This window comes from Puccinia triticina, chromosome 6A (assembly GCF_026914185.1).
Source record: "Puccinia triticina chromosome 6A, complete sequence".
NCBI lineage: Eukaryota > Fungi > Basidiomycota > Pucciniomycetes > Pucciniales > Pucciniaceae > Puccinia > Puccinia triticina.
The window spans coordinates 3,595,293-3,612,661 of record NC_070563.1 but is presented as its reverse complement, the minus strand read 5'-3'; the positions used below and the strand labels follow the sequence as shown (position 1 = coordinate 3,612,661).

At 48.6% G+C, this 17,369-nt stretch overlaps 3 protein-coding genes across 3 annotated transcripts; all 3 read right to left on the bottom strand.

Moving 5' to 3' along the window:
• Positions 1-4,775: 4,775 nt before the first annotated feature.
• On the bottom strand, positions 4,776-8,783 carry PtA15_6A437 (uncharacterized protein; the record flags this gene model as incomplete). Its single annotated transcript, XM_053170142.1, has 5 exons — positions 4,776-4,977; positions 5,271-7,485; positions 7,618-7,845; positions 7,988-8,473; positions 8,546-8,783. 5 exons carry the CDS (start codon positions 8,781-8,783, stop codon positions 4,776-4,778), a joined length of 3,369 nt encoding a protein of 1,122 aa, XP_053021363.1.
• Positions 8,784-8,978: 195 nt separating this feature from the next.
• PtA15_6A436 (uncharacterized protein) lies at positions 8,979-12,558 on the bottom strand (the record flags this gene model as incomplete). The annotated part of the gene is made up of 2 exons (XM_053170141.1): positions 8,979-11,880; positions 11,981-12,558. 2 exons carry the CDS (start codon positions 12,556-12,558, stop codon positions 8,979-8,981), a joined length of 3,480 nt encoding a protein of 1,159 aa, XP_053021362.1.
• A 2,555-nt stretch (positions 12,559-15,113) lies between these two features.
• Positions 15,114-16,990, bottom strand: PtA15_6A435 (uncharacterized protein; the record flags this gene model as incomplete). Its single annotated transcript, XM_053170140.1, has 3 exons — positions 15,114-15,787; positions 16,364-16,573; positions 16,663-16,990. The coding sequence occupies 3 exons, from the start codon at positions 16,988-16,990 to the stop codon at positions 15,114-15,116; spliced, it is 1,212 nt and encodes a 403-aa protein (XP_053021361.1).
• Positions 16,991-17,369: the final 379 nt, after the last annotated feature.

Below are 17,369 nucleotides of genomic sequence, written 5' to 3'. Positions count from 1 at the left end.
CCTTGCAGATCCCATATATTTCATGTTTACTGGATGACTTCCTTTCTATCTGGAAAGTTAGATCTGAACAGCCAGATTTCAGATTTTGCAGGGAAATCTAGGTCCCCAAAGATCCCCAAAGTGATCCAGATTTCCAGATTTCATATTTCCCTGAAAAATCTGAAATTCCAGATCTATTCAAAAGTGACGGGATCCTCCACTGGAGGAATTCCTGTCAATCTGGAAAGTCAGATCTGAGCCTACGTATTTCAGATTTCACAGTCCACTACCACCTCTGTGGGGATATTTGGGGGGTGGCTGCCTTTGCGCAGGCTGCCTACCCAGCCACTCTCTCTGTGCAGGTTTGTGCACCTGTCACAGTTGGTACCAGGAAAAAGGTGGGGCTCAAACCTTGCGGGAGTCCCTGTTTGTTGGCCTGCGGGCCAACTGTATGTGGGACAGTAGGAGGAGGTTCCTTTGATGTGTTAGATGGCTAGGCCTCTATGATGACTGAGGAATCTCCTCCAAGCAAGAAATAAACCTAGACTGCTCGGGGAGTGGGGTTTGAGGCGCACTCCTCACAGTGGTTGTTGGGCAGGCAGGTGGAGCAAAAAAGGAATAAGGAACAAAGTTCCTGAAATAAGTAGCAACAGAGGTTGAAGCTAGGAGAAAATCCCTGGCTAATACCTTGTTTGCTGCGGAGGCCTTCTTCAGAACACTACTGCTCCATGGCATCTCTCTGGTGGGTCTGGGTACCACAGCCACCCTTGGCCGGAGCTATTTGGGTTTCACACTGTCAAGTGCTATCTGACTAGCGCTGCCTGCAGATTGTGACTGCCATAGCCTGGTAGAGTCTTGCCTGGCATTGAAGAATCTCAAGCTAAAGCCACTAGCTCAACCTGTGGCTGCCGTTGACACCAGGAGCCTCTGAGCTGCGCTCTGCTAGCCACCTGACAGGAAATCTAGGTCCCCAAAGATCCCCAAAGTGATCCAGAGTTCCATTAAATTTCAGATTTCCCTGCAAAATACTAGCTTGAAAAAGCCACTCAAACAGATGTCCGCAAGACCTGCGTGGAGCACTCTCCATAGAGGCCTACTTGCTATGCCTCAATTTTGGCAGGAGCAGAATTTATATTTAGTGCAAAAAAAAACAAAAACAGTCCTATCAAGTGTGATAAAAACAGAAACAAAAGAATGAATAGAAAATCTTGTAGCATTGATTTCTGTGCAAATTTGGAACCCTGTGCCAACCCCTAAATCCAAATATTGCAATCCCTAGTGACAAAAGTGTCCCAAAATCTATGTCAAGGCAGAAAAACAAAATTCTAAACCATGTATTAAGTTTGGGAGATCAGAAAGCTGTGGTTCAGACCTTTGGAGGTGCTGGGTGAGGAGCTATAGAAAAATTAAAAAACCTTACAGCCATTTGGTACTTTCTGCTTCTCTATGAAATTGGGGGATAATATGCAATTCCCTCCCTGCAGTAGGGGCCACTTTGCAGCCAATCACAGCAAGCCACCCCCCAGGGGGACTTGTGTTAAGTTAGGCAAAATTTGAAATTCTAGATTTATGTAAAGTTGATGGGAAGTCCTCCACTCCATGCTTAGTCTTGGCAGGTGTCAGATGACAACCAAGGCTAAATTTAATCCCTGAGCTACCATCCTCTAGATGATGGGCAGGGAATAGATTTCTGCAAAAACAAAGCTCATAATTGGCAAGCTTCTTGGAAAAAACAATATTTAGCTTCCAATACAATACAAAGTTTTGGAAAACTGTGTATCACCAATACAGATACAATAAATGTATTGTATCTGTTTCACCAGTGCTGTCCAAACTTAATGTAAGTCCAAGCCTCTGTTGCGGGCGTACAGTATTTGGCTGGTCGCAAAGCAAGCCCAACTGGAGGGAGGGACTTACACACTAAAACACTTTTCTGGTGTGAGCCAAATCCAAGGTTTGGCTGGGAGTGGCCTTGTTTGTGTCACCACACCTTCAATATTTTGTAGTTTCTTTCTAGGTTCTGGTACATATGTAAGGGATCAGAGATCCCTTCACTGATATCATCGGGTGCACGAAGGGAGAAAGGCGAATAGCCTATATTTCTAGCTCCAACGTATGTATTTCTAGCCACAGCAGAGAGAAGAGCAATCCAGTTCTCTCCGTTAGTCTATCTACAATAATATCATGAAGTGAAAATGAGAAAAGAAAGTGTAAGACTCACCTAGCCACAGCAGAGAGAAGAGCGATCCAGTTCTCTGCCAAGCTAGGTGGGGAAGCGGGATTGAGTTGAAATAGTATCAGGAACTTGTGATAGTCTTGTGAAGTCTGCGTGCAGCATGGGCTTTACAAAATGATACATCTGTATAAGCTTGATTTTTCTGTGTTTCTTTTACTGAAAATTCTTGTCTGCATCTATGGTAAATAAATCCTTGAACTTAATACTACTTCTTGTTGTTGAGTTTCAAATGTGAAGGGGTGAGGGTACAGCAATGAAAAAAATGCTGAAAAATCAAGATGATAAGCTGTCAGATAAACAAAGGGGTTGGCTTTATGCACTTTTTTGGATTAGGACTCAGGACACAGATGCTCAAGTGGACACAAAAAGAGAGCCATGAGGCTCAAGAGGAGGGGCAGTGAGGGGGGACGCTCACCGGATGCGGCTCAAGGACAGAGCGGATTTTTAAAGAGAATAACCAATGGAGATTGATAGCTGGATACTAGACTATCTTATATAGACTATGTACAGGTAATCAAGTTGTGGGTTGAGACAAAAATGAATATGCATAGAAATGTGATGGAAACAAAGGGAACTCAAGGAGAGATTGGTGACATTCAGACTATCACAAACAGAGTACGCGCACAAGAGAGTTGGACACAGATGGAAAACTAATCAGGCAAGTACAGGCTGGGATTGATGTCACAAGGCTGTCAAGACAAGATAGTATGACCACAACACATAGGACAACACAGGTAGAGATGGGCATATGATGAGATAGGATGACACACAAGGACTGATAGGAGAAGAGGCAGAGGGAAGAGATGGAAATCCAACAGCACTCCAAATATTTACTAAATGCACTGCAAAAAAGGAGTGAACTTGTGTCTACTCCAATAAATTTTGGAGTGAACAAAGGTTCACTCCAAAAGTGGGCTAAAGTTCAGAAGTTCACTCCAATATTTATTGGAGTGAAAATTTGTGCACTCAAAAAAAATGGAGTATAAAATTAGGCACTCATGAAACTCAACCCACTCCATTTTGTTTTGGAGTGTGGACCGCTGGGCACTCCAAAAAAGTGTGGCCAGTGATTCCAATTGATTTTGTAAACACTGCACTGTGCTAAAAAAAGTGGTCATTCAGCGCAGCACAGCGGTCACACCGCTACGTCCAAGAGGCATGCAGCGGAAGCTGTTGAAAAACTGCTGAGCCAACTGCTACACGCAGCAATTGACCACTACCCACCCAGGGCAATTAGTGATAGCGCAGTGGGAGTGGAAAACTGCTGTGCTATTGCTAATTTAGCGGATAGCAGAATTTCAACATAAGTTAAACCACTTTTGTTCTTGTTTTGCAAACCACTGCACTGCCTCTGAAATGCAGCGGTTCAGTGCTATGTGCCCAATTTTTTAGCGCGCTACAAATCATCATTTTTTCATGGAAAACAAAAAGCGGTTAGCGCAGCAGCACAAAAACCGCTTTGCTGCGCTAAAAGCAGTGCAGCTGTTACAGCGTTGTTCCCATTGAAAAAGAGCAGATAAATAGGCTCAGAGTCACTGGAATCTTTGGGGGCTAGTATTAAGGGGAGGAATGTGTGGTGGAAGTTTTTCTGTAGGGCGGAGGAAGAGTCTCCAAGGTTCAGAGCACAACTTTTTTGATCTGGAGGAGTTGCTTGGAGTGCATGCATGTAATTAAAATAGGTGTGCACTTCAGTATTTATTGGAGTGTACAGTAGTACACTCCAATCTTGAAACAGACCAAGTTTCAAGATTGGAGTGCACAAGTTTCCACTCCAATAAATATTGGAGTGAACTTCTGAACACTCAAATTTAGCCCACTTCTGGAGTGAACCTTTGTTCACTCCAAATATATATTGGAGTGAACTTCTGAACACTCCAATTTAGCCCACTTTTGGAGTGAACCTATGTTCACTCCAATACTTGTTGGAGTAGACACAAGTTCACTCCCTTTTTGGAGTGCATGTCGTAAATATTTGGAGTGCATAAAGCTGGCCCCATGAACAAAAAGAGAGAAAAATTCTGATGAGTGGCATAGAAACCAGGAGGGAAAGAGTGGCCTCTATATCATGCTTGGCTCACGCAAGCTTTGTGTTTTAGTTCTTTTAGTTCATAAGCCTCTCTGGTGAGACTGGGATGCCGCCCAGCTTAGTTAGGCTCAGTTGCTGTCAGCACATGAGCTTGAGAATTACATAGGTTGTTATCTGGGGAGAAGGAAGTGACATTACACAAGCCTTTGCCAAGGCTTACTGTTGACCAAGCTTCAATCATGGTGTTCAAAGTTGGTTTGCATAATTTTATGCATGCATAAATCATAAAATCATAAAATCTTTTTTGCAGGGGATATGACTGTGCAGAAAAATCTGATGTTTGTTTGGGTGGAGCTAGAAACAACAGTTCCACAGTAGTAACCCACATGTCAGCTGCTAGCAGTTGAGAGAGTTTTTCTTGTGCATATATTTGTTGGATTCAGAACAGGCTTGGCATGATACGTGTACAGAGATACACACACCCACAACAATACAATGGCGATTTGAGGAGGACGACGATGCAGAAGAGAAGCTTCATTCTATCAAAACGACGAGGGGTTCTACCAAGACAAACTGAGAGATTTGCGGCATCTGCATCTGCTGCTGCTGCTGCTGCTGATGTTGGTGAGGATTTTTGGGGATCGATGCGAAGTGGATTCCTTGCAGTTGAAAGATACCCGGCTTCAGGCCGATCAATCTGATCTTCACCGCTTGACATTCTCCGCCGCCTAACGGTCTACACTCAAACATATATTCATATTAAGTTGAATTGAAAGATACATAACGTCAGTTTAACAGCATCCAATTGACTGGCATTTTCCTGAATGCTATGTCACAAAATAGTGACAGTAACAGACAACGGCGTGGAGACTCCAAGTGGACACGTATCACACTCATTACGTTTGTGTTTTCGCAAGGAGGGGTTTCCACTTGGGTGGTTTGCTTGTTCCAAACTTGCCCAGTTTGAGGTCTACCGAGTGGGCAGTTTTGGGAAGAACAGAGGAGGTAAAAAGAATAAAAAGTACTGACCCAATTTGAATGGCCTCGTCTAAAGAAACAACACCCGCAGCAATTTCATGACCACAATCGTCATCAACAGGATGGAGAGAATGCAGGGGAGCAGAAGGATGAGTCCGACGAGGCTCGTGAGGGCTCCCATTTCGAAGATAATCAGTATTCGTAAGGATCTTGACTTTAAATGGGCCCTCGGTCGACGCCGAAGAGGAGCGATTAAAGACGAGGATCTCTACGGAAAACTCTTGCAAGACCTTGAACCTATTCGTCCCGGCCCCGCCCGTCGGACTCGAGCAGTTCACCTTGATCATCATCTCGCCTCTGCCGCTGCCCCTCCCTCTTTCGAAAGCACCGCCGACCCCACCAGTCGGGACCGGGTGCCCAAAGGAAGAGCCAATCAGGCCCGGCGTGTTGAGCCTTGCTCCTCGAGCAACATGAGGTCTGTTGGCTTTCGAACTTCCAGGATAGTCCCCAGGGTCCCCTTCAGCAGGTTGATGCGCGCGTTCGGGGACTTGGGGCGACGGATGATTGGTGGTTAGAGTAGGAGTTCTCTGTCGATTGTTTGGAAGAAATCGTCGGCCGGTGTTAGGTACACTGGACGGCGGAGAGTCGGGAAGAGATAGGTCGTCGCCATGGGCTTTCTGATGGACGAGTGTCGTGTCATGTCCAATAGCAAGTGGTGATAGCTGTTTCTTATGCATTCGGGATCGCTCCAACGTTAGCGTTACTCCTCCGGTCGAACTTCTCTTTTGGAAAGTGGATAGTTCCTGGAGGGCATTGATCAGGTTGGAGGCTGTATGTCGCTTACTACCTGCAACCAACCCGCCACGAGGTAATACTGAACTATTATAATGATCGTCATCGCATCTTCCGGGCAGCATGAGATCACGAACGGGGCTTCGACTAGCAAATCTTTCAGCGTGTTCATCCCCGGGCCAAGGAATTGATGCTATCCCTAGACTTTCTTTGGTCGCCTGTCTCCGAAGATCGAGAGTTGTTGGCTCGGACAAGTCGAGTGAGCTGAGCAGACTGGTCCACGTGGCGCCGATCGGCCCAGTCGATTCGATCTTTGAATCATGTGACACCATTTTCCCCCGGATTGCAATTGAGAGCGAATAAACCCCCGCAGCCGGCTTCTTGAGTAGAGACAAGTGCCTAGCTTCGGACACAGATGGATCTCCCAGACCAGAATCGTGAGCTTTCCCGAGCGGAGAAACTCTGATTGATTTTTGAGGCCTTCCAGTAGCCCAGGTCGTCGATCCATTGCCCTGTATGTAATTATCGGCTCGGCCAAGGGCTGCGGAGCTCAGCATATTTTCATCTTCAGATACATGATGTCCTTCCTGAACGATCGGGATCCCACTTTTTCGATGTTTAAATGCAGAGCTCACGTTCGAAATCAAAGTGGACGGAGGTAAGCTTATATAGATGGGCGGACAGCCATACTGCAAAGAAGATGAATCGCGGTGCTGGCCTTGCTCAGGCGGCAAGTCGGCCGGTTCGATTTGGACAGCATAAATCAAGCTATGAACTTCGTTCTGTGATATTCGATATGGAAGATTATCAGCTGGTGGTTGGGTTGGATGGATGGGTACGATCTTAATGGTTCTGCCGACAAAATTATCAAACTCAGGCAGCAATCCCTCTTGTTCAAGTTTGATATCGAGACTGTCAATCAAGAAATCATCATCGGGTGCAGTACTCAGTGAGTCTCGCGAATAACAGAGTTCCAGCATCAGCATTGGATTAAAAGGCTTTTCCATTTCGATGAATTCGATCTCAGGATGGTTTAGTTGCTCATTCGTCAGCTCTTGAGGTTTCAACCGATGTTGGGGAGCGATGGTGTCAACCCTGAGGATGAGGGGGTCGACTATTGGAATGGCTGACGACAGATGCTTTTCAAGATATAGCAAGTCCGAGACTCTTGGCTCGATTTCCTGGTGGGTGAGACGGATCGGAGTAGGTTCTTTGTGATGAGCACTGCTAAAAGCTCTCCTGACTATAGGTACTGAAACAGCCGGTGCGCTCTGACGGCGCTCTTCCGGAAGCGAGGGTAAATAGTCTTCGGATCGACTGGGATTTGAGATCTTGGAATTCACATGTGAGTGTGAAAATCGAGTAGGTGGCCCTTGCCGGTTTGATTGGACCGTCTTGTGGCTGGATTCGTTCTGGTAAACTGATGCTGAGCTGCCGGGAGCTATTAATGGGCGGGTAAGAGAGACAGCAACATCTGAAGGGGCCAGCACGGGAGAGAATGGACAGAGTGGACATTGAGAAGGGGAACAAATTCATGAATCAGCGACCTCAGTAATTTGAGAAATGATAGGAAATTGAGCGATAAAATTGTGAACGTGACAATAACCTCGTCCCATTCCATCGAACAAATCGATTTCGATCGCGTTCTCGAAGCCGGAATGAGCAACTCGGGAAGAAGGTGGCTGTGGATTGAAATTCGGTGGCGAGTCTGACAAGAGGGGAATGGATAGAATCGAGGCTCCAGGCGGGTCGAGTATGGGAGATTGGGTCGCATGATAGGTTATGACTGTTGATAGTGCGAGGGAGCCAGGCTGGGTCGAATTCTGTTTATTTCCTGTCAATTGAAGCAGTTCAGAACATGACGTGATCAGTAAACAGATTGCTCACTACTTCTTGAGAAAAGGTTATCTCTGGCCATGGGAAAAGGTGATAATGGAGATACATAAAACGAAATGATAGCGAGCAGAGAGACACACCAATTTCACAATCAACCTTCCAAACAACCAACCATTGATTTGCCAGCTTGGCCACCTGTATTGTGACATGAGAGCCGCTATTCGAAGGCTTCAGTGTTTGAGAATGGTTTGAGTCTTGCGGATCGGATTCGTTGTGAGACTCTCGCTTGGGATGCGAGAAGCTGGCAGTGAAAAGCTGGGAGGAATTGGATAACTGATGGGCCTCGAATTGGCTTGAGGCGGGGGAGTGAGGAACACGGATAGAGGGCTGAGGATGATCGAGCGAATTGGATTGCTTGCCACGATTCTGTATCGGCGATGGGTCCGCTGAATCATACCTCTCCGATCGAGCCGAAGGGAAGGCGGTGGGACTTGCCGGTAATAAGCTGCCTTGGACATGGATCGATAGGTTGGCTAGAAGATGGCTTTGAATGTGATGGTGTTCTTTGGATTCGACCTTCGCAGGTTCGGTGAGACTCAAGAGGATGTGGACCGTCAACGATTCACCTGGAATGAAGAGCCACCGATTATAAGTTGACGTGGCGATACTTTCCGGCTTCCCAAGATGGGCACGCTTACCCAGATAAACGGACGGTCGAGTGGGCGTTTTGATCAGTTTGTCCAACCAAGCCAAGAGGTCTGGGTGGTCGGGGGGAAGTGGGTCGGCCGATCCGGGCAGGACGGCGGCCTGATCGGCCGGGATGATGTACTTGATTCGCGCCGACTGGAAGGCGGCCGGCCAATCTGCAGGGATCTGGTCGGGTATGGTCAGCAGGTCCGATGTGCGTTGAGGGGCAGCTGGGGGTGGGTGGTCCATGGGGGCACACGCTGAGTCGGAGTTGGCGGAGGCTCACACAACCAGCCAACTCAACTCACACGAAAAAGGCACTGTTGGGAAAAATCATCAATCCGTAAAATATGTATGTATGTATGCATTATTACTGAACCGTCAAGAAAATCAAAAAGAGAAATCGAAATATCCATCACAAGAAAGCAAACGAAAGAACACAAGTTAAACAGTCGATTCAATCAGGAAATTGGGGCGATTACGGTCGAGTTTCAAGATGAGATGATCCTCTTGATTGATATAAGCGATATAAACGGGGACTCTCAGGCCCACAGGGTCATGGTCCTGGAGAGGAGAAGAAGAAGAGGAGGAGAGGGATGGTGTCGGCGTATCGGTGGGGCGGAGATGATGCTGATGGTCGACCCAACCGGCAAACCAGTCCTCCACCTCGTCGGTGATCAGACTAGCGCGCAAGCCGAGCTCGGGGATGTAGGCCTTGAACGACCAGCGGTTGGTGAAGCGCATCAGCACCGGGTCCTGGAGGATGATGGCCGTCAGGTGCTGGCTGACCAGCGTCTTGAAGCCTTCCGACCCGCTGCCATCCGCGGCCCAGATCTTGACCGAGTCCGATGCGCCGGCCCGGTCGGCGAGCATCCGGCGCAGGAGGTAACTGAGCCAGGAGAGGCTCATCTTTCGGTCCAGGTTGACGATCGGCTTGCTCTCTCGGTCCATCCGATCCACCAGCTCCTTCATCCCCTTCAACGACAGCACACCCTGGGAGTCCGCATATGGCCGTCGATCGGCCCCTCTCAGCAGCGCATTTTTGATCTGCCAGTGGGCCACCAGATCGCTGTATCGTCGCAACGGACTCGTCACTTTACAATACCCAAAGCGGTCGTTGATCCCCAGTGGGAAGTGGTCCATCGGCTCTAAGCCGTTCACGGCAGGCATGAACATGATCCTGGATTTCTGGAACTTGAACGGGCTGATTAGGCCCGACCTGGGATCGATCGATTTCCGTAGCTCCTTCCAGCTCTCCTCGTTCTGAGTCGAGCCCACTAGGTCTGGCGACGGTTGGGATCGGAAGGCCAGCCGAAAGTCTTGGTTCGACGCACCCGAATCAACATAAAACCGACCCGCAAGTCTTCCGGCCATGATCATCATCTCACTCACGAGCGTCTGGGCACTACTCATCCCCCAGGAATGGCTCTTGAAATCAGTGATTGGCCCGGGTAGACTGACGGAGAATGACGGTGTACCGACGGCGATACGCGGGGCTGGAGGAATCCCCAAACTGGGCGTGACCATCGGATCGGACTTGATGGACACTTGGGCCATTGGCAGATGCCATCCCATCGCGCCATCATCCACTCGTCGCTTGGTGAGAATTTGAGAAAATCGACCCAACTCTAGGATCTGATCTCGCTCGGCTTGGCTAAGCTCTTGGGATGATAAATTCCGGTTCGAGCTGGCTTCACCTCGACTGGTCCGGTCCGAATCAGGGCCAATATGGATCACGCGTTGCGCAGATGCTTTGGGGCCATCAAGGACCTCGGTAACGGCTTGATAGGTGAGCTGTTTGGTGTTCTTGATCAGACCCGGTCGGACCTTGTACTCGATAATCTCTCCCTGTTGGTTGATCCGAGCACTGAACGAGAGCGTCTTCTGGTCGTGCTGATGTTGACTTGACTTGTGGTTCGAACCAAGACTCATTCGATGACGTTCGATGAATTGCGACGGAAGCATGGGTAGAGTGAATCCAGGAAGATAAACAGTATCAAGATATGCTCGCGCACGTAGGGATATTGGGTCGGATGGACCTAGATGGGCAGTGGGATCGGCGATGTGGACATGGAGCCAAGCTTCAAGTTGCCCGGGCGATTGATTGATAAGCTCGATTGAAATGCCATCATCCAACTCTTGAGCCCCGGGATCATCGATGATGTAAACAGGCAGGTCGCCGAAATCGTGTCGCAATGAATCAGCGGGATCGTCTGATAAGGACGGGGACCGCTGCAAAGTTCGATCGGTTTTCAAGTGGGGCGAGGATGGGCAAGGCGGAACGACTGAAGGGGGAGAGCTTTCGTTTTTGGATTTCTGGCTAGAAGAATGAGCAACAGTCTTGAATTGTTCAGAGATCCTCTCGGTCAGATCCAAGTCGGGATTCCAAAGTCCAACGCTTTGCCAAGCCGGCAGGATCCCCAAGTCTTTCAAGAGAGCGATGGCCCCGAAGCGATCGAAGGTCAATGACGGCCAAGTTTTGGCCATCGCCTCCGAATCGTACAGGCCGATTTTCTTCAAAATGCACGCGGCTATTGTGCTGTAGGGCTGATCCTGAATCATCCGTTGATTGATGGCAATGGCATGGAAGACTTCGATGAACATACGATCGGTCGGGGTCCAGGTTGGAAACGTCAAGGAGGCATATTTCAGTTGAGTGTCTGGATTGACGCTAGCTTGTTGTTGTCGTTGTGCTTGAACGATCGTTTTACACTTTTCAACGAAACTCTGCAGTTGGCTTGAGTCCTGGGCGATCCAACCTCTGACGGTGTAAAGCGCAGTGAGAGTGTGAGATGGCTGGACCGAGAAACTGGATCCGTCGCGCATTTCTCGTGCATTGGCTATGAACATATCGGCGTTTTCCATCAGTTGTTGATGCAGTGCAAAGACCATGACTTCATCCTGCGCGTGATGCGGGCCCAGCAAGAATCGGACAGCCTGTTCACTCGTCAGTTGGGCGGACTTTCGAGGGTCAGGATGGCGGAATCGAGAGTAGAGGTTGTAAGAGCCTGCCTTAGTGAGGCTCGAGTGGCATTGATCAAGTCGCTTTTCAAGAACTCGGAGCGCACGACAGCAGTCTCGCCGGGCAGCTGCCATTGTTTCCCCCTTCGCGGCAAGTTCTGCTGGGCTTATTTCCAACGAACTCACTGGAATCACGGGATCGTTCAATCCATCGATCGAGTAGTTCTCGTCATATGCCCGCGAAGCTACATCCTCTGAGACGATGCCGTGCATGATGTACATCACATTGTCTAAGATGCTTAATCGAATCTCCCCAGCTCGATTGACATACACCACCCCGTTACCATGAGCTCGCACGAGAATTCCACCCTCTGACTGGTTGGTTCTGTTATGATCAAAGCAGACAAAAATCTCTGGATCAGTTGAGATTGATGCGGTAATATCTTGGTGCGGTCATAACGATTTTCATGTGATTTAGACCTTACCTTCTTAATTCCAGGAAGCTTCCCGGTCTGAGTCCTCTGATACCTTTGGCACCTGGGGAGACGCCCAGTTGTCGACGCACGGCAGTCCCGGGATCAGAATCGGCATCGTGGAGAGTGTAATCTAGATCGGGAAAAGCAAAGGCTGTATGATCGCCGACGATGTTGACCACATCTGGAGAGTTTTTGTGAAGAATACGAGAAGTGGGTCGCTTGAGGTTAGCAGGCGAAGTATCCTGGTTGCGATGTGCGATTGAGAAAGTGCTGAAATGCCGGCGCTGCGGGCCAGTCGGATTTTTCGCGAAGGGCGTTTTGGGTTGATCATGGAGGTTGGAGAGTGGGTAGCTTGGTTCATGATCAGGCTGGACCCGGCCTCGTTTACGTTCTTCTTCCCACCATCGGTAGTGCAGCTTGGATCGCTTGACGGGCCGGTAGCCTTGAGCTTTGAGGTCTTCCCACTTGAGCGCTGCTCGGAAATCGGTCGATCGGTTATAGAATGCCCCAAAAGATTCGATCAATCGTGTCGCGGTCGGCATGAAAGTGTCCCAATCGGCTTGATTCCCCTTCAGGAGCCGGCTCATGCTTGCCGAGCGCACCAAGGACGGGCTGACGTACACCGGATGCTTCGATGGCCGGGAAGCCGCCGACGTTTTTCCGCTTCTTTGTTTCTCTGGAGTCTGAACCAAAAAAATATTGGTTTGCCCCCGAGAATATTTTTTCGGGTTCCCACGGCCTGACTACACAGCTCACCCCCGAATCCGATCAATCCAGTTCCACACACAATGATTCAGGTTTCTGAAAATAATTCCCATGTCTTGTCATCATTGATTTTGATCAGTTTGCTATTTTCTTTACTTGGACTTCATACTCCAGCTCCCCTGTGAAAAAAACCCATATCAATTTGATGGCTGGTTCAGTTGAAAAGGCTTGGCTTTCCAAAATATCAGGCAGATATCTCAGCCTCTGCAAAAAGTACTCTGCATGGGTGGATAGAATGCATATTTGAAATTGAAAAATTCCACCCACAAATACCCCTGAAGTTGTGATTGAAACAAAAAACTGAAAGATTTGTTGAAATTTCTGTCCATTGTTATGCAAATTGCATATCAATGTGCACCCAGGACCCAGGAAAGCCCGAGCTTAACAAAGCCTCACTGTGAGAGCCCTGAAGGGGCAGCCCTGCAGGGTCTCTGGCTCACAGAGAGGCTTACCTGCAAAAACCTGTATCTGGCCTGAGAGCCCCAGGAATATCAGCCTGTATCAGGCTTTTTTTCACTCTTTTCATTTTTAAACATTAACCATTGGCCTGTTGAGGTCACCCTTCTGGACTTAAGAAGTGCTTGGGAGTGCGCTTCTTCTGATGCAATTTGGGCCTTGTAGCTGCTGATATAATGCCTGATCCTCCTGGTTGAAATTTCCAATCATGAAGGAAAAGTGGCCGTGTGGGGAGTGAGATTTACTGTACAGAGCTGTACAACTCTATTAGTCATCTCAAAGGATTCTTGGAAAGTGAGCTCCTTTGAGCCAATCTCCAGCTCATGGGAGGAGGGCAATGGTGGCATGCCTACCACCAATTTGAAGAGGAGATGCAGGTCTTTCATTGGTTCAAGCAAAATTCCCTCTGGGAAGTGGGGGACTTGGGGGCACAAAGTTGGCTACCTGCAAAAAACACCAACTGCACGCGGGGCTCTCACGCCAGTGGATTGCACACAAGTCCCTCCCTGATGGGAGGTTGCACTTTGTGCAAGGCGCTTGGCGCCCCTGCCCCCCGGCAGGCAAGGGACTTGTGCTAAGTTTGAGGAAAGCCCCTATGGAACACAGTAACAAAAATGTATTAATTTATTTATCAAAAACCAAAAAACCTACTCCCCCCAGATGTATGAATAGTCATTTTGACCGGTAAAGGTACACTCACCTCAAATGTATGATTTTTTTTTGAGGGTGAGGGGGGTAGTAACCAAAAATGTATGAGAATCAAGGGATGATGCAGTGATGACTCTTAACCCCCACTCAACAGCAGTCTGGCAGCCCCACATGCAGTTTGAGTTTTTTGTGGGTGGCCAACTTTGTGCCCCCAAAGAACCCACTTCCCACGGGAAATGGCTCCCGCCCCCGCAACAGTTGAAAGGTGCGCTGCCTCTCTTCAAAATGGCGGCAGTCACAGCGGGATAGCTCTTGGTTCATGGCCTGGAGAGCGGTGAAAAAAGAGCCCTTTTTGAGATGCAGGTCAGCTGATGCAAGCAAGGATAGGATCAGGACTTATATGCAGCTACAAGGCCTAAATTACATCAGAAGAAGCACACTCACAAGCACTTCAAAAGTCCAGAGGGGCAACCTAGTACCAGTTGTTTATGACTGGGGGTAACCAAAATATTATAATGCAACAGCCATAAACATCTGGTAGGGCACTGTGCATATGTGTGGCCCAAACAGGTCTAAAACTTGTCGCCAAAGATAAGTTTTTTATTTTCCTAGCCCACTGCCTCTCATGATATACAGGTAGCGCTTATGAAAGATCCGTATATCCAGGCTTGGTGCGCCACAGGGATTGAGAGTCTGAGGCCTGTGTTCCTCTGAGTCTTGCAAAGGAGGTTTGACTCAAATTTCACACTTGAGTCCAACTACTGGCGATGTGTTGTTGCATTCATGTGCCACCCGCCTCTGGCTAAAAGCCCAGACAGAAACTGATCAGTGTGCCCGACTGCTTTAGTGTGGAAACGGAGGGTTTCGATATGGACCATACGTGGGTTCCAGCGAACCCCCAATCCATATCAATTTTGATCACAATACCTTTACACAGCTCCTTTGTGAGCATGACGTGTCGGGAGTAATTTTTATAATGTCTGCTGGCCGAGGAAAGCCTGCGGCATCGCCGCAATTGGATTGGGTCTATGGAATGAAAACCAGTTGCTGAAATGTGATTGGCCAATGCTTACGGGAAGCGCCCGTAGGATCATCGCAATTCCTACCTGTGAGACAACGGTGGAGATTCTCAAGAAGCTTACTTGCCTACACATGCTTAATATCCTGATGACAATTACTAATCTTGACGAACTTGACTCTTCTTCAAAATAAAACAAACGAGGGCAGGGTGTGTCTCAAAGAGGGTAGCAGAAAGGGGGGGAAAGGATGGTGCTTAATATCTTGGTTTTTTATGGTAATCATCGTAGCCTCCTCCGTGACTGTCAGAGTTGCGGAAATCTTCAAATTCTCGTTTGGATCCGTTTTGACTTGATGAGTTGTTTTGTCGGCTGGCCCAGCCTTGACCCGGGCCTGCTCCAGCATTTGCACCCGTGCCCGAGAATCCTCCTCCTCCGCCGCCGCCGCCTCCGCCGCCGCCTGAGTATCCAATTCCAGCGCCACGAGAGCCAAATCCTCCGGGAGCACCTCCAGGCCGATCGCCGAATCCTCGATCCCGACCGCCCCGACTGCTACCACCACTACTTCCGAAACGGTCATTTCCTGGTCTACCCCCTCCACCAAATCCGCGATCACCCATTCGTCCTGCGCCAGGGCCAGAAGATGACCCGTTGCGAAAGCCACCCCCCCCTCCACCTCCACCTCCAGGTCTGAAACCTCCTCCACCCCCGCCCCCAGGCCGTGGGCCAGAACCGCCTCGAAATCCGAATCCACCAGAAGCTGGGGCTAAGTCTGGTTGCGCTGCGACTGCTGCTGATGGTGCTTTCGGTCGGCCTCCTAGTCCACCACCGAGACGACGAGGCTTCCAGCCTTTGACTGTCCTTCCCCGCTCCACATCTACTAGAATCCGGCGTCCTTTGATCTTCAGTCCTTCAGCATCCTTGTATGCGGCTGAGCAAGATCAAGTTAGAAATCGTATCCCGAGCGTTCAAAACAAAGGTCGAGGTTCCGAAGGGAATCGAAAAGCGGATTCGATTGATAGTTCGTGGAGAAGTTGAACAACGAGGGTGGTGATTCCGCGGTGACACGTGACAAACGAGTTCGAAATTCGACAGCGACGATGAATGCATCATGAACGTACCGGATGCGAGAAGGAAATTGGCGTGATAGGAGAGGAGTCAGGAAAGGAGAGAATCAACTTACCCATCTTTTCAGGCGGAATGGTGCGACTAAGATAAGATAAAAAAAAATGGAAGGAGAATATGAAAAATAGAGGAAAACAGCTGGCTAAGAAAGAATGGCCAAGTGAACCATGGCGCTCGATGAAGATGGGGGCAGGGCCGTTTTTGAAATGTGGAAAATTTTCTTCTCTCTTTGCATGATCTCTGTACAGCAGGATATACAAAGAAAGATTGGAGCTGAAAATGTTGATGTTGAAGAAAGTGAGAAGAAAAGTGGTATGGTGGGAACGGAAAAGAGAGCTAATAGATGATAGAATGAGAGAACGAGAAGAAATTTTAAATTTACCCTTCATGTCCTTTTCACGTTCAAATAGTATGAACGCATACCCCTGACTTTTACCCGTCAGTTTATTCTTCACGATCACCAGTTTTTCAATCGGTCCATACATATCAAACTCTCGTTTCAGATCCGATTCGGTTACTTCGTATGATAATCGAGAGATAAATAACGTCCGATATGGATCCCCAGTGGCGTTTGGATCTTGTTTAGGATCATCTAATGCAGATCATCATGGGAAAAAAACCATCAGTCTATACTTCGATCACTTTCAGAATCAACAATAACAAGGAAAGAAAACCACTCACAATCTTCCTCTCTTGCTAGTTGTTCTTCTTTCCTCCGACGGCGTTCTTCCTGGCGACGCTCGAACTGAACTTGCATCGAGTCAGTCAAGGTCTCAGGTGGCATGCGGTCGACCAAGGGATCCTTTTCTCCATTCTCCTGATTGATGCCATCCTCATTGGTGCTAGCGGCTTCCAACTTCAGACGATCGAGAAGAGGAGATACGCAGCTGATGTGCTTTTTGTGGATTGAGACATCGGGATCCCGTCCGAGTGGTTTGGAGTAGGGGAGTGGAGGACGAGGGGCAAAGAGTTTGAGCAAGTTGGGTGGTAATTGATGAGTGCCGACCATCCTCGAACGGAGTGTTTTGGTGAGTGGGTTGGGATGTCGAAAGGTATTTGATGCTGATTAGGTTGGGATTAACTGGGTGAGACTTGAGTTCAACGCGGCTGGTGGGACCACGCCTCGGGCGGAGCTCACGAGTGCACCCCGAAGAAAGACCGAGCTGATCGGGGGTCTGTTACTTCACACTCGAACCCATCGGCCGGTCAGCTGCGTCATCAGCCCAAGTCTCTCCGGAGCGAGGAGGCGCGAGGTGTCTCCGAAGAAGAACTTACCTCCAATGCCACACCATTGGCCCTACAGACTTGAGGGTTTCTTGTAAAAGACAGGGTTTTTTTTTTTGGAAAATGATTTAAAAAATGTAGCTTGTGGTTGAAAGAAAAATGAG